Raw genomic sequence first — 17,577 nt, 5'->3', positions numbered from 1 at the left:
TTTCTTTTCTTTTCTTTTTTTCTTTCTTTTCTTTTCTTTTTTTTTTTTTTTTTTTGTGAATGTCTCTCTCTTTCTCCCCTGCCTGTCTCAAAACATTCATTATTGAATTTTCTTATCAAAGAATTATTCTTCGATTTAACACACAATAGCTTGGGGCTATTTATTTACATTCATGACCAACATTTCTCACAAAATAAGGCAGACAGCTCTTCCTTCTGAGATACAGGTGTGTTTATGGAAGCCCCAAAGAAATTCCATTTGAATCCATCTAGGGCACAACCTGTCTTAACTTCTCTGTCATCCTGTCTCATTTCCTCCCATCTTGGGGCAGACCTGGGCATTCCTAGTCTTCCTGACCCTCTTCTCTTGCTCCTCCCCTTCCTGTACTATGACAAAGATTCTCTTAGTTCATCCTGTTCTTTCCATTCCTGTTGCAGATCAAGGCCAAGAGAAATCAAGTCCAAAAAAAAGTATGATTTATCCCTTGGTAGGACTAATCAGGTTAGAACTGTGTACAGAAACATTGCTTTGGGTGCAAATATTTCTTTTCTTTTCTTTTCTTTCCTTTTCTTTCCTTTTCTTTTCTTTTCTTTTTTTTTAAGAGAGAGTGAGAGAGACAGGGGGGAGAGACAGCATGAGCACAAGTGCACACATGGGGAAGGGGTAGAGAGAGAGGGAGAGACAGAGAGAGACAGATTGAGAGAGAGAGAGAGAGGGAGAGAGAGAGACAATCCCAAGCAGGCTCCATGCTCAGCATGGAGCCCGACCAGGGTCTCTATCTGAACTGAAATCAAGAGTGTGAGCCTTGGGGACAAAGGAAAATGAGGCCGGAGCTACGGGCGCTTTTTCTGCCCGCGGTGTCTCAGATTCATTCTTAAGGAACTGAGAACTTAACCTTCCAAAATGTCAAAAAGACCATCTTATGCCCCACCTCCCACCCCAGCTCCTGCAACACAAATGCCCAGCACACCAGGGTTTGTGGGATACAATCCATACAGTCATCTCGCCTACAACAACTACAGGCTGGGAGGGAACCCGGGCACCAACAGCCGGGTCACGGCCTCCTCTGGTATTACGATTCCAAAACCCCCAAAGCCACCAGATAAGCCGCTGATGCCCTACATGAGGTACAGCAGAAAGGTCTGGGACCAAGTAAAAGCTTCCAACCCCGACCTAAAGTTGTGGGAGATTGGCAAAATTATTGGTGGCATGTGGCGAGATCTCACTGATGAAGAAAAACAAGAATATTTAAACGAATACGAAGCAGAAAAGATAGAGTACAATGAATCTATGAAGGCCTATCATAATTCCCCCGCATACCTTGCTTATATAAATGCAAAAAGTCGTGTAGAAGCTGCTTTAGAGGAAGAAAGTCGACAGAGACAGTCTCGCATGGAGAAAGGAGAACCTTACATGAGCATTCAGCCTGCTGAAGATCCAGATGATTATGATGATGGCTTTTCAATGAAGCATACAGCCACCGCCCGTTTCCAGAGAAACCACCGCCTCATCAGTGAAATCCTTAGTGAGAGTGTGGTGCCAGACGTTCGGTCAGTTGTCACAACAGCTAGAATGCAGGTCCTCAAACGACAGGTCCAGTCCTTAATGGTTCATCAGCGAAAACTAGAAGCTGAACTTCTTCAAATAGAGGAGAGACACCAGGAAAAGAGAGGAAATTCCTGGAAAGCACAGATTCATTTAACAATGAACTTAAAAGGTTGTGCGGTTTGAAAGTGGAAGTGGATATGGAAAAAATTGCCGCTGAAATTGCACAGGCAGAGGAACAGGCTCGCAAAAGGCAGGAGGAAAGAGAAAAAGAGGCAGCGGAGCAAGCTGAACGCAGTCAGAGCAGCATGGTTCCTGAGGAAGAGCAAGCTGCCAGTAAGACCGAGGACTAGAAGGATGACGAGAGTGTCCCAATGGAGACAGAGGAGACACACCTTGAAGAAGCGACGGAGAGCCAACAGAATGGTGAAGAAGGCACATCTACTCCTGAGGACAAGGAGAGCGGGCAAGAGGGGGTGGACAGTATGGCTGAGGAAGGGACCAGTGATAGTAACACTGGCTCAGAGAGCAACAGTGCAACCGTGGAGGAACCACCAGCAGACCCCACACCGGAAGACGAGAAGAAAGAATAAATGTTGCCTTGTTTTATGTGTTCTAAATACTTTTTTAAATGAAAAAAAGATGTTTTTTGAGTTTTAATGGTGTTATGTGGTTTGTGTATTAATATTTTTCTTGTCCATATCACACCACCAAATGCTTTTGGACCATTTAGCATCATGAGCCGAATGGCACAGTCACCTTTCTTAAGCCGTTGTGAAGATGGTTCCTTTCTTTGGGTCTTATTTCTAGCCCTCGACTACTGAAAGCCTCAGAATTTAAATTAATTGAGAAAACACCCACCTCTTTTAGAGAGTTCTCCTTTGATGCTGCACAATCCGACTCTTACGAATGCCTTCCTATAGCTCACTGGGGTGCTTACCAAAGCCATAGCTTTAAACCTCCCGGTCCCTGTCAACAGTCTCCTGAAAGTCCCCTTTCCTGTAGCCTTCCACAAAGAGTAGCTTCTTGAAAACGTTATCATGTATGAGTATGTATTTGTTCACTTACCCTTTTTTATTTTTAATCAATGTCACATACCAAGAGTTGTGTTAAGGAGTTGACTGCAACTGAGCTTGGGTCGTATTGATCCAGAAATAGTTTCCATAGGTAGAGTAGTTACCAGCTTCTGAAGTAGTCATTAAAGTCAACATGGCACATACACATTACATGTACTGCTTTTTGTTATGATTAATATTGGGTGTGTTCTGATAAATTCATCCTTATTGTACAGGAAAAAAAAATTACTTTTTTACCAAGTTTTCCAAAGACAGAATAGATCACAAAGCTTAAGGAATTGAATAGTCTTGCGGTGAACTAGACAACTTCAAAATGATTAGCCCATTTCCAGAAGGAAAACAGCTGGGAATTAAGTTCATCCACTTGGAATTGTTCTACAATAATCAAAACGTTCAAAACCTCAAGGCTCAGGATCCCATAGATCAGAGTCTACCTTTTTGATAAATTCTTAGTAAAGTCTTGGAGACTAGAAGAAAGATAGTTTGTGACACGTATGCGTCCCAAAAACTAGAGTAGATTTTTACTGAATAGTGGTATATCTGATGGTATATGTTTCTTAAAGGTCCAAATGTAATAAATAAGTGGAAAAAAAAAAAAAAAAAAAGAGTGTGAGCCTTAACCCACTGAGCCACCCAGGCACCCCTGGGTACAAATACGTCTAATCCAAGCCTGTATTAGCCTTTAAAATTAGATTCCTCACAGGTCATTGGCCATTCAGATCTTTATCCTAGCTTTAGAACTGACGGTATCTTTACTACTCAGATTCCTAAATTGTTGTGAATCTAATTCTTTTAATGTCTTCTAGGAAAGGAAATTATTGCTTTCACCAACAACTCATGTCAAAGTTTAATGATTCTTAATGGTTCTTCTACTTCAGTCAGAGATAATTATTTTCATGAAACACTTGGATCTTCATTCCAATATATGCATATGTAAGAGTCTTTGTTATAGGCTGTCTGCCTTGGCTACACCCTGGGGATCTTTTTTTTTTTTTTTTTTTTAATATTGCACAAATGCCTTGGATGCTACCAAATAAGAATTCTAGGAAACACAAGGCAGATAATAAATATGAAAAGATTGAGGGAAGTACTGTTCCAAGTACCAAATGAAAATCAACCAAGAAGCTAAGTTTCTAAGAATGGGAGGTGGGTGATGGAGGAAGGTAATGAACTACTTAACAAGAGGACAAAATGGGGAAACAATAGGGCCAGAGAGAAGGAAATAAAAATTTCTTCTCTACTCTTTTAGGATCTCTGGCCGGGCCTGAGAATTAAACTGACTTAAAGCAAATTAACAGGAGAAAAGCATACAAGTTTAATTAGAATTTTACATGTATGAAAATCTTCACAAGAAAATGACCCAGAGATGTGCCCAGAGCAAAAAGTTTATATATATACCTTTTAGATAAAGAAATAATACATTTGAAAAGAGATGATAAGACAAAGGAGGTTTGGGCTAGAGGCAATAAATTATGGGGAAGTGACTAGGAGATGTACGGGGCAGTGGGGGGTGGGGAGTGTAGAGATTAGTAGAAGATAAAGGTAAGATTTTAGTAAGATTATAGTAAGATTTTAATAAATTTAGTAAGTAAAGATTTTAGTAAATTTATCTGTACAGATCCATCTCAGTGTCAATTCCCAATTTCTGGTGATATGGATGTTCTTTTATTTCTGCTACAGGAAGAGGGCACCTTTCTCATGGGAAATTTTATGGGCTATTTTTAGAGAGGAAAGGGGAGGTCAGAGAGCCCTTCTTGCATCTGCTGCTTCTCAAGTGCCTTCAGCTCAAAATAGTCAATATGCCAAAGTGGCATATTTGGGGTGGCATTCCTTCAGGAGATGTCTGTGTGAAAGAGGGTATTCTGAATATCTATTTTTAAGTACCAAAGCACCCCAAAACTTAGTGTCTTTATACAATAATAGTCATTTATTACTTGTCCCAGTTTCTGCGGGTCAGAAATCTGAAATGATTTGACTGAGGTGTTCTGGCTTGGGTCTGTCATGAGGTCACAGTCAACTGATGGCTGGGACTGGTGTCACCTGGAAGACTCTTCACTCACACGCCTGACACTGTGTTGGGAAACACTCTGAGTCTGGAACAGCTGAAGCTCCTCAGACATCTCTGTCTACCAAAGTATGGTCTCTGCTTTGTCTCTCAGGCAGCTTCAGGGTATGAGAATTCTTATGTGGTGGTTCAGGGCTCTAGACCATGCATCCTGAGAGAGAGAGCCAGGAGGAAGCTGTATCACCTCTTCTAACTTGCCTCAGAAGTCACATAGCATCCCTGCCAACAAGAGTATTCTACTACACACATTCTATTTGTTAAGAGTCATAAGGCCAAGCCATGTTTGAGCAAAGGGGAATTAGACTCCATCATTGGTGAAAGGATTGTCAAAGAATTGGCAGACATGTAAAGCGAGCAGAGAAACCTAGGCCAGAAATATAAACTTGGGAGTCATCAGAATATAAATCACTAAAGAAGTGTGAGTAATTGAAGATAGGGGTATGATGAGATGGAAGGAAGAGAGAGAGAGAGAGAGAGAGAGAGAGAGAGAGAGAGAGAGAAAGAGAACAGAACGAGAAGGAAGGGAAGCCAGGTCTGAGCCTTTAAAAATGTCCAACATGTAAAGATTATGTGGCAGAAAAGAATGAGAAGCTCTGGTCAGAGAGACTGGACAACCAGTGGAAGAATGCAGTATCACAATAGCAGGGACAACAGAATGGCTTCAAAGAGGATCTACAACGAATGCTACTGACAGACAATATACATCTGATTTAGGGATATGGAACTCACTGAGAACCAATTGCACATTTAAATGCTCATGAGAGCGATCCGGTAGAGAATGAGGAATTGAAGATGAGGAGAGAGACTTCTGTCTGGAACCTCAAAGATAAACAAATTATCCACTTAATACCTCAATTGTTCTATCTAGGTCTCTGAGCTAGTGCTGGAGCACCTGAAGTCGGGAAGAAGATATTGATGTGGGGTGCCAACTTCAAGAAAAGCAGAGGACAGAATTCCTTCATGATCCTCTCTCCTTTAAATTTTCTGTAAATGAGATCTAGTGATTAACCAGATTGACACTGGATTTATTTTCCAAGACAACCTCGTGAGTGGTGGTGTGCATTCTTCTATTAGGTGGTACAGAAAGTCTGGTTGTTCTTTGTGATGTTAGCCACCATCGATGATCACTGACTTGATCTGTTGATTCATTAGAGATTGCAAAATGGTGATATTTGAATTCAATATTGTTCCTTCTTTCTACTGGTAGTCCTATAAAGAGAAACTTGTTCATCAAATATTTGCTTATTATGAGGGACAGCATGTATAGGAAGCACAGGAGTAATGATTAATTCTTTGCTCTCTTTATCAGTTTTCAAACTTAACACAGTGGTTCACTAGCATCCTCCAAAAGTGATCATTATAGGACAGTGTAGGTATGCTATGCTCCACAGAATCTTTCAGGGGCTGCATGGCAAGGAAGGGTAGGAATTGGGCAAGTTCTGTGTCCTCACCCCAATTGACTCAGTGCAGCTTTTATGTTTTCCATATTGAGCATCGGTGATCCTTTACTGGAAAAAAAAAAAAAAATGCTTGCATGGCTTAAAGAAAAAGGATTGAAAATAATTGATCTGGAAGATAAATTTTATACCTAGAACATTATAGGCTCAATAAATGTTTGTTGAATGATGAATGATGAACAAATGAATGAATTAAAAAACAATGAATGACTAGATTTTCAGAAATGAGGGTTATAAATGAGTATCTAGTTCTTTCCAGCCATGGCCTTTGTTCACAGAAAGATAGGCTTCAGGGAAAGGTTATGTGAATAACAGGGATTTGTCTTGCTTTTTTCCCTACTTTCCAATAATCCAGAGACGGCCAGACAGCAGGTGTGTGAGAGAACAGGGAGAGAGAGGATAGAAAGAGAGACGAGAAGGACACCTGGTGTTAAGCATCTGACTTCCGCTCTGGTCATGGTTTCACAGTTTGGTTCATCAGCTTGAGCTCCCCTTCAGGTGATCTCGAGCCCTGCTTTGCGTGAGCCCCACTTCTCTCTCTCTCTCTCTCTCTCTCTCTCTGCCTTTCCTAGGATTCTCTCTGTCTCTCTGCCCCTCGCTCCCCACTCTCCTGCACCCACTCTCTCCCTCAGAAAGAAAGAAAGAAAGAAAGAAAGAAAGAAAGAAAGAAAGAAAGAAAGAAAAGAAGAGAGGAGAGAGGGAATAAGTGAAGTAAAGTGTAGTCTTTTTATCTACTAGTCATCCTCTTTCATTTTGCTTAGTTCCCCAAGGACAGTCTGAAGACCAGGCAGTCACCAGAAACTCCCCTTTCTTAGTCTCATCACAGCTAGCTCAGTCCCTCCACCTTTGAGTTATTCTGTTCTTGATGCCCCTTGGAAACTTGGGTTGCTGTTACTCTGGAGAACTTTGCCACCCCTCTGGCAGGCCCTTACAAATCCTTTAAACACAAGCTAAAAGTGCTTCCCCATGACTGGGGGATCACAGGAACCAAGGGACTCCAGGAACTGTCTCCATCATTGATGTCCTACTTGATGATGTCCTTCAACAACAATTAGCTTTTAAGTTCTTTTCTTTCAGGTAACCCAGCTAGTCTGCTACATACTTTTTTTTTTTTTTTTTAGTTTTTATTTTAATTCTAATTAGTTAACATACAGTGTAATATTAGTTTCAGGTGCACAATATAGTAATTCAACAATTCCATATGTCACCCAGTGCTCACCACAAGTGCACTACTTAATCCCCATCACCTATTTTGCCCATCCCCACCCCTCCCCTCTGGTAAAGAATAGTTTATTCTTTATAATTAAGAGTCTGTTTCTTGATTTGTCTCATTCACTCTCTTTTTTTTTCCTATTTGCTTGTTTGTTTTGTTTCTTTTTAAAAATTTTTTTTAAGTTTATTTATTTTGAGAGATAGAGAGAATGAATAGGGGAGGGGCAGAGAAAGAGGGAGAGAGAATCCCAAGCAGGCTCTGCACTGTCAGCACAGAAACTGACCCGGGGCTCAAATACACAAACTGCAAGATCATGACCTGAGCCAAAACCAAGAGTCGCTGAACTGACTGAACAACCCAGGTGCCTCTATTTGTTTTGTTTCTTAAATTCCACATATGAGTGAAATCATATGGTATTTGTCTTTCTCTGACTTACTTTGCTTAGTATTATACTCTCTGGCTCCATCCATGTTTTTGCAAATGGCAAGATTTCATTCTTTTTTATGGCTGAATAACATTCCATTGTATATATATATACCACATCTTCTTTATCCATCAATCAACACTTGGGCTGCCTCTATATCTTGACTATTGTAAATAACGTTGTTATAAAGTTAGGGGTGCACGTATCCCTTTGAGTGTTTTTGTATGCTTTGGGTAAATACCCGGTAATGCAGTTGCTGGATCGTAGGGTAGTTCTATTTTTAACCTTTTGAGGAAACTCCATACAGTTTTCCAGAGTGGCTGCACCAGTTTGAAATCCCAACAACAGTGCACAGGTTTCCTTTTTCTCTGCATTCTCACCAACACTTGTTGTTTCTTGTATTGTTGATTTTAGCCATTCTGACAAGTGTGAGATCCTGCTACATACTTACATAATCCGTGATGTTTTGTTAACCATAAAGGAAAATATTGAAAAATCCTGGGAGCCTTTCATTCCAAAAATTAACAAAAGGGAATGTGATCTTCCTAATAACATTTCTCTGTCCTAATTTTATTCAAAGTGACTGTATAATATAAATTCTATTGTAATGAGAGTGGTGAGTTACTTGCAGATAATCAATACTATCTTCATACTTTAACTTTCTCTTTTCTTTAAGGCTATTTTTCTGGTTCTTTCACTTACAGGTATACACAATTTCCAACTTCAATAGAAGCTTTTCTTCTCTTTAGAAAAAAACTACATAATTTTCCTTAAAGTTAATACTAATATGGAATTCAAACCCATTCATATGATAATTTACATCATTCAAGTTTATGGCTGTAATTGAGAATCTTACATTATTTGATCTAAGGATAATCAAAATGAATACGGCTATGGTCAGTTCAAAGTGGGTTTTCATCTCATGCAACACCAAAACCAAATGGGGTAATTTAATATTGCGTAATGTGATATTCAGTATTCATGGAGTACTCACAGTTTCCTCAGATGAAGTTAATATTCTCTTTAAAGGAGAAACATGAATAAAGAAACCACCACGGATGCTATTGCATATCAATTTTAACATCTGGAAATTCTTACCATATGTGAACTGCTTTTCATTGATTGATTGATTGATTCATTCTATAATCATTTGTAGAGTGCCTATTAGGCGCTGTGTTAGGCTCTGAGAATACTACAAATGAAAACAAAACAAGAGGGGCACCTGGGTGGCTCAGGTGGTTGACCATCTGACTTTGTCTCAGGTCAAGATCTCATGGTTCATGAGTTTGAGCCCTGTGTCAGGCTCTGTGCAGACAGAGCCTGTCTCAGAGCCTGGAAGCTTACTTTGGATTCTGTGTCTCCCTCTCTCTCTGCCCCTCCTCCACTCACACTCTGTCTCTCTCTCTTTCTCTCTCTGTCTCTCTCTCTCTCAGAAATAAATAGCCATTAAAAAAAATTTAAAAAGAAAACAAAACAAGAAATGTTTGGTCCCTTACTGATTACTTGGCTGGCAAAGAAATGGGGAAAGAGATCTATAGAAATGACTCAGCAATTAAAATGATGAAATAGTGCAAAACATGCTATGATTGAGGTAAATCTAGGGTGAGGGGAGCAAATGGAAATGAGGGGTGAGATTTAGGAAAACTTCCTAGAGCAACTGAATCTGAAAAATAGTAAGAGTCAGGCAAAGGGAGATAGCAAGGACATTCCAGACAGAGATGGGCAGGAAATGCAAAGATCTTTTTGCAGAAGGGAGAAGGAACATCCTGTGGTCCCAGAATTGCAAGGGGTTTAGTATGATTGAAGATTTGAATGAGAGATGGAGAGTGGTAAGAGATGAGGCTAGAGAGGTAAGTAGATACCATATCATAAAAGGCCTGTAGGCAATTGTGATGAGTTAAGTAATAGTTCCCTGGAATTCATGTCAACCTGGAATCTCAGAATGCTGGGTCTTTGCAGATGTTAAGGATCTTAAGAGATGGAATCATCCTGGATATAGGGTAGGCTCTAAATCCCGTGACAGTTTTCATTATAAGAAGGGGGAGGGGGGGGACTCAGAGAGACACATGAAAAGGAGGCCATGAGAAGATGGAGGCAAAGTTTGGAGTGATGCAGTTCAAGCCAAGGAGTGTCAGAGATTGCCAGGAGTCACCAGATTCTAGAAAAAAGTAAGGAAGGATTCTTCCCTAGAGATTTCAGAGGGAGCATGGTCCTGCTAACATCTTCAAGCCTCCAGAACTGTGAAAAGTAAACTTCTGTTGTTTTAAGCCACCAAATTTGTGGTAAATTTTTTAATAGTCATATTCTGATGTTTTGAACTTTATTTATGCCTCAGACATTTTTTCCAATCATTTAAGATTTACTTCAGTAAACATTGTCCTGTATTTTGTGGATAGCATTTTAAAATCAGAAGCAATTTTACAAATTTCCATATATGACCGATGACAAACAAAGGACAAAAAATTCAAGCTTTTTTAACAATTCTAAGTAGAAGAGAACACAATTAAGAGCTTCCCTGGTTAACATAAGCATTTAGCAAATAAATTATCTCGAATGAAAAAGTAGGAAATCTTTTAATAAAAAAAAAAAAAAAATCAACACGCAACATGGATAGACCTAGAGGGTACTAGGTCAAGTGAAGTAAGTTAGACAAGTAAGTAAGTAAGTAAGTAAGTAAGTAAGTAAGACAAATAAGTAAGAAAGACAATACGGTATTATTGCACTTATATGTGGAACCTAAAAAGCAAAACAAACAACAAACAAAGCAGAAACAGACCCATAAATTCAGAGAACAAACTGGTGGCTGTCAGAGGGGAGAGGGTGGGGGGATGGGCAAAAATAGGTGAAAGGGACTGGGAGACACAGGTTTCCAGGTACAGAATGAGTAGGTCACGGGACAAAAGGTACAGCAGAGGGAATAGTCGGTGGCACTCTAATAGTGCTGCATGGTGACAGGTGGCAGCTACATCTGTGGTGAGCATAGCATAACATATAGAGCTGTCCAACCACTATGTTGTATCCCTGAAACTATTATAACACTGTGTCAACTCTACTTCAATTAAAAGAAATCAAGGATTGAAGGAAGAAAATTTTCCAGATGGCAGCTTATACTTTCGTCACAATTTGTATCACTTATATTATACATCATTAAATAAATACTCATGTTATATTTACAAAATAGAGAGATAAGAGGAAAAAACCCAAGTATCGGGGTCTTTCATTTGTTGTCCTTCTTCCAATTTTCTGGATCCATTAGTTGATACACCAACTAAAAATGTGATTCTAGTTAACTACAGTTGAAAGCTTAGTGTAATAGTGTAAACAAGAAGTTGAATGTCCGATTATTCCTTCATTCTGTGATCACTGTGTTTTCGGAGGATGACATCTACATCTTTGCTGACTACTCGGTCGGCAACCTGTATGGCTGTATGCCAAGGTATGATGTCATCTTTCATGCCGTGGAGCAATCGTATAGGGCAGTTCACAGGAATAGGGCTATGTAACAAGCAGTGGTGTTCAGCTTCTTTAATGAAACCGTACTGAATGTCAAAAACTCCTTTTTCACTGTATTTTGATGGCATGGTCCACACACCTTTCATCTCTATTTCCTTTTTCACCTCAACAGGGAGCTGATTAAACTGTGTCACTAGGTCATCTACAGCTGTAGCTATACCAACAAAAGCAATGACCTTTTGTGGCCTTGCAATTGCAGCATGAAGCATTAGCTATTGACCAAGGCTAGATCCAACAAGTATCTGTGGTCCTTCAGCTAAGTCATCAATTACAGAAAGAACATCTTTTCTCCATTTTTCCACTGTGCATTCTTGTAAGTTACCATCCGAATTTCCAACTCCTGATGAACCAAACCTTATATAGGCATGACCTAGAGATTTGCAAAACTCTGCAATCGCCAAAGCTTTTGTACCATTCATGTTAGAAATATAGCCAGGGATGAAGATAATTCCCAGACTTTTGCCTTTTAGCTTCTTATAAGCCAAGTTTGGAAGGTCTGGTTGACTAAGAAAAGAGACTGATGACTTTGGTCTGCAAGCTGGGACCCACCGTGGCGTCCACTCCGACTTCCTTGCAAGTAACGCGCTGAGGCCATGGTGGAAGCCTAAGAAGACAGCCTCTCTGCCCCACCTCTGATGAGGTACCCAAGAGCCCAGGGCAGCCATGCCTGCCCCCACCATCTTCCCAGAGGCCCTTCAAATTAGTGGTAATTTTGTACAGAAGCCCTGGGAAACTAAGATGGTCATATTAAGTTTGAACTGATATATAGATATCTACAAGTCAGATGTCAGTCTTGACATATCCTATGAAAAGACTTAAGTAAAAAAGTGACATTATAAAATTGGTACTTTATTTTTTTAATTTTTTTAACGTTTATTCATTTTTGAGAAATAGAAACAGAGCATGAGCAGGGAAGGCACAGAGAGAGAGGAAGACACAGAATCCAAAGCAGGCTCCAGGCTCCGAGCTATCAGCATAGAGCCCAACACAGGGATTGAACCCACAAACTGTGAGATTATGATCTGAGCCAAAGTCAGATGCCTGACTGACTGAGCCACCCAGGCACCCCTCAAATTGGTACTTTAAAAAGGTCACTCTGGCTGCAGCATAGAGGACTGATGAGAAGAAAGAGAGTGAATGTAGGGACACATTGGAAAGATCTAGAAAAGGGTGACTTAAATGAGAGAAGGAAATGAAGAGAAGTGGTTAGATTTGTGAAATATTAGACAGGTAGAACTGATAGAACTTGATCACTCTTTTTTTATTTTTTCACTCTTTTTAAATTAATTAATTCATTAATTAATTGGTTTTAAGTAAGCTCTACACCCAACATACAGCTTGAACTCAAGACCTTAAAATCAGGAGTTGCATGCTCTACTACTGAACCAGCCAGACACCCTAGTGATCACTCTTTCTTGGATGTGAATATTTGTGAAGAGTGAAAATTCAAGAACTGACACTCGACATATAGTTTAGCTTTCCCACAGCTCCTTCAAAGAGAGTCTGTTTCCATCTACAGATCTAGCTAAGGTAGAGGACATGAACAGACATGTTTGCACCCCTTGACTCAGCTAAGTTGAGGCAGTCTGATTCTCTCTGGCTATGAACCATGATATTCAGGGCATTCAGAGAAATGTTGCTGTGGGCTTAGCCTGGAAGGTCACACTGGGTTAGAGTTGCAGGGGCATTAGTAACCCATAGATTAGCAGAAAAATCTAGTCATGGAAGGAGGAAATAGATAAAAGTCAAGAAAAGCTATTCAGATGAGCTTGGGAGACTGAGTTTCCTTTGGGGTCTGGTTGTTTTTTCTTTTCTTTGTAAGTAATCTGTACACTCAACATGGGGCTTGAATTCATGACCCCCTATCAAGAGCTGCTTGCTCTACCAACTGAGCCAGCCAGGTGCCCCTGTTTAAATTTCTTATAATTGCCTTTTATGGGGCACGTGGCTCAGTCGTTATAGCATGTGACTCTTGTCTCAAGGTCATAAGTCCAAGCCCCATGTAGAACTGACCTAAAAAAATAGATATGGCACAAGAACAAATACTCAGATCAATGGAATAGAATAGAGAACCCAGAAATGGACCCACAAACGTATGGGCAACTAATCTTTGACAAAGCAGGAAAGAATATCCAATGGAATAAAGACAGTCTCTTCAGCAAGTGGTGCTGGGAGAACTGGACACTGACATGCAGAAAAATCAACCTGGACCACTTTCTTTTTTTTTCTTTTTTTTTTTTTTTATTTTTTTTTTTAACGTTTATTTATTTTTGAGACAGAGAGAGACAGAGCATTAATGGGGGAGGGTCAGAGAGAGAGGGAGACACAGAATCTGAAACAGGCTCCAGGCTCTGAGCTCTTAGCACAGAGCCCGACACGGGGCTCGAACTCACAGACTGCGAGATCGTGACCTGAGCAGAAGTCGGACGCTTAACCGACTGAGCCACCCAGGCGCCCCATCCTGGACCACTTTCTTACACCATACACAAAAATAAACTCAAAGTGGATGAAAGACCTCAATGTAAGACAGGAAGCCATCACAATCCTCGAGGAGAAAGCAGGCAAAAACCTCTTTGACCTTGGCCACAGCAACTTCTTACTCAACATGTCTCTGGAGGCAAGGGAAACAATGCAAAAATGAACTATTGGGACCTCATCAACATAAAAAGTTTCTGCACAGTGAAGGAAACAATCAGCAATACTAAAAGGCAACTGAAAGAATGGGAGAAGATATTTGCAAATGACATATCAGATAAAGGGTTAGTATCCAAAATCTATAAAGAACTTATCAAACTCAACACCCAAAAAACAAATAATCCAGTGAAGAAATGGGCAAAAGACATGAATAGGCACTTCTCCAAAGAAGACATCCAGATGGCCAACCGACACATGAAAAAATGCTCAACATCACTCATCATCAGGGAAATACAAATCAAAACCACAATGAGATACCACCTTACACCTGTCAGAATGGCTAACAGTAACAATTCAGGCAACAACAGTTGTTGGCAAGGATGAGGAGAAAGGATCTCTTTTGTATTGTTGGTGGCAATGCAAGCTGGTGCAGCCACTCTGGAAAACAGTATGGAGGTTTCTCAAAAACTAAAAATAGAACTACCTTATGACCCAGCAATTGCACTACTAGGCATTTATCCACGGGATACAGGTGTGCTGTTTCGAAGGGACGTGTGCACCCCCATGTTCATAGCAGCACTATCAACAATAGCCAAAGTATGGAAAGAGCCCAAATGTCCATCGATGGATGAATGGATAAAGAAAATGTGGTATATATATACACTGGATTATTACTCGGCAATCAAAAAGAATGAAATCTTGCCATTTGCAACTATGTGGATGGAATTGGAGGGTAGTATGCTAAGTGAAATTAGTCAGAGAAAGACAAAAATCATATGACTTCACTCATATGAGGACTTTAAGAGACAAAACAGATGAAGGGAAGGGAAACAAAAATAATATAAAAACAGGGAGGGGGAGAAAACAAAAGAGACTCCTAAATATGGAGAACAAACTGAGGGTTGCTGGAGGGGTTGTGGAAGGGGGGATGGGCTAAATGGATAAGGGGCAGGGGCGCCTGGGTGGCTCAGTCGGTTAAGCGTCCGACTTCAGCTCAGGTCATGATCTCACGGTCCGTGAGGACTGTGAGTTCTAGCCCCGCGTCGGGCTCTGTGCTGACAGCTCAGAGCCTGGAGCCTGTTTCAGATTCTGTGTCTCCCTCTCTCTGACCCTCCCCTGTTCATGCTCTGTTTCTCTCTGTCTCAAAAATAAATAAATGTTAAAAAAAAATTTTTTTTAAATGGGTAAGGGGCAGTAAGGAATCTACTGAAATCATTGCTTCACTATATACTAACTAATTTGGATGTAAATTTTAAAAAATAAAAGATAAAGTTAAATTAAAAAAAAGATAGATGCCTGGGTGGCTTAGTAGGTTGAGCATCCAAGCCTTGATTTCAGCTCAGGTCATGATCTTGTGGTTTGTGGGATTGGGCCCCAAGTCAGACTCCACGCTGACAGCACAGAGCCTGATTGAGATTCTCTCTCTCTCCCTCTATCTCTTTCCCTACCCCTCTCATGTGCCCTCTCTTTCTCAAGATAAATAAACTTAAAATATATATATATGTAATTGCCTTTTATGAGATTATCCTTAAACATATGATAAATCATCTTTTATTCAATGGCTTTTCTGTTTTGCAGTCACACTGTCTCATGCTATCATTTTAAGCCAAATTTCTGGCTTAAATAATTGGATAGGTAGCAGTACTATGCATCAAAAGGGAAGTAGTGGATGAAAAACAAGTTCTGAAGAAAAAGTATGAGTTTAGATTTTGACACTTTGCCTTTGTTGTGCCAATACAATATTTAGGCAAGTCCAGTGTGGACACAGAAGATTTTATGGGAATCAAGTCTTTTGGACCAGAGTTCAGCTCCAGAAGCTATTGCCCTGTGAACATTAATTGATGCTATTTTCTTCCAGGGTAAGAGGGAAAAGAGAATGAAAACAGTGAGAAGTTTGACATTGACGGTCTTCTCTGTTTCAGAAAAAAAAAGCAAACTGCAGAGAAGAATAAGAATGAATAGTCAAAGGAGTAAAAGAATCAGGAGAAGGTGGAGGGAGGACGATCTGAGTCAAGAAAGGAAAGTACTTCAAGGAGGTCAAGAGCATCAGATGCTGTGGTGAGTCCACTGGTTTTTAGCAAGGAAGAAGCCACTTCTGACTTTGGCACGAGATTTGGAGAAATAATGAGGGCAGAGGATAGAGTGTGGGTAGAAACCATAGATTATGTTTCAGTGGGCTGACTGTAATGGAAAGAAAAGACATGGAGATAACTAAAAGGGAATATTTGTCTGTTTAACCTAGATGGGAGACACTTGAGCCTGTTTACAGAGTAGGGAAGAAAATAATTTGATAGAATTTAAAGACACTTGAGAAACATTCATTGATCAGTTAAGGTTTCTAGGAATGGGGGAGAGATAGATGCAGTACTTAGTTGAATAATTACCTTCTTTCACTGTGGTGAGAGGGGACATGGTAAAAAAAAGGAAGCAAGAATGCAAATAAATTTGTAGGTTGACTAGAGAAGTAAAAAATGGAGGAATTTTTTCCTGAAGAGTTCTAACTTGCCTCTGTGTAGTAAAATGAAACACCAGAGATTAAATTTGTGTTAACTGGAAAAATAGAACAGTAAGGTAATTTGGAATTATAAATTACTTAAGAAACTACCTCTCATCCTAGCCTTACTCTAAATGTGAAACAGGTGTACTTGGAATCACTTAAGAAGTGACTCATAGAAGGGAAAATCAGAAGGATAAATAAAATCTAATGCTGGTTGTTTGCAAAGATAAATAAAGTACAAACCCCATAGGTAATACACAGACACGGATGCACACACATACATATATGTATATACACATGCCATTTTAGGTTTGAAAAAGGAGCTATGAGAAAAGTCAAAAGAATTATACCAGAATGGTTTGCACATTCCACGGTAATAAAGTGAAAATTTAGAAATTTTTCTAGCAATATATAAATGACTGAAAGTTTTTTAAAACCTGAAATACCAATATGATTGAAAATATTAGGGAAGGCAGGACCAGCCTGCCTTTCCTATATGAGCTTCATTTCAGTGTAACTAAATAGTTGATAAGGAAAGATTCTTTTTTGTTGAGGAATTTCAGCTAACAAAGACAGAAACAATAGTAGAAAAAAAACCCACCATTTTTGCAAATCCTAATGAAAACAGTGGCTCTAAAGATTTTTTTTTTAACATTTAAATACAAGTGAGTTAACATATAATGTAATAATGATTTCAGGGATAGAATTTAGTGATTCATCACTTATATATAACACCCAGTGCTCATCCTAACAAGTGCCCTCCTTAATGCCCATCACCCATTTAGCCCATCTCCCAACCCAACATCGTGCTAGCAACCCTCGGTTTGTTCTCTTTAAGAGTCTCTTATGGGGCGCCTGGGTGGCGCAGTCGGTTAAGCGTCCGACTTCAGCCAGGTCACGATCTCGCGGCCCGTGAGTTCGAGCCCCGCGTCAGGCTCTGGGCTGATGGCTCGGAGCCTGGAGCTTGTTTCCGATTCTGTGTCTCCCTCTCTCTCTGCCCCTCCCCCGTTCATGCTCTGTCTCTCTCTGTCCCAAAAATAAATAAAAAACGTTGAAAAAAAATTAAAAAAAAAAAAAAAAAAGAGTCTCTTATGCTTTGTCTCCCTCTCTGCTTTTATCTTATTTTTGTTTCCCTCCCCCCTATCTTCTTCTG

The 17,577-nt window shown here is 39.9% G+C and overlaps 2 protein-coding genes and 1 pseudogene across 5 annotated transcripts in view; 2 read left to right on the top strand and 1 right to left on the bottom strand.

Moving 5' to 3' along the window:
- MIER3 (MIER family member 3) overlaps window positions 1-17,577 on the top strand; it is a 195,526-nt gene that overhangs the window by 47,453 nt on the left and 130,496 nt on the right. For 3 of the 4 annotated variants that reach the window (XM_042939349.1, XM_042939328.1, XM_042939320.1), the window contains one exon: window positions 15,850-15,985. The gene's annotated coding sequence lies outside the window, so the exon portion shown is untranslated. Of the gene's footprint in view, window positions 1-15,849; window positions 15,986-17,577 lie in introns of those variants that run through there. The other variant, XM_042939334.1, reaches the window with a different exon arrangement.
- Window positions 819-11,606, top strand: LOC122220180 (SWI/SNF-related matrix-associated actin-dependent regulator of chromatin subfamily E member 1-like). Its single transcript, XM_042939374.1, is given in 3 exon segments — window positions 819-1,666; window positions 1,669-3,554; window positions 11,406-11,606. Coding segments are annotated over 2 exon segments (1,233 nt in total). The 5' UTR covers window positions 819-903; the 3' UTR covers window positions 2,139-3,554; window positions 11,406-11,606.
- LOC122220210 lies at window positions 11,063-11,979 on the bottom strand (annotated as a pseudogene).

Source organism: Panthera leo, chromosome A1, assembly GCF_018350215.1.
Source record: "Panthera leo isolate Ple1 chromosome A1, P.leo_Ple1_pat1.1, whole genome shotgun sequence".
Classification (NCBI taxonomy): domain Eukaryota; kingdom Metazoa; phylum Chordata; class Mammalia; order Carnivora; family Felidae; genus Panthera; species Panthera leo.
Note: the sequence above shows the minus strand (reverse complement) of the source record. Positions and strands in the feature narration are given on the sequence as shown.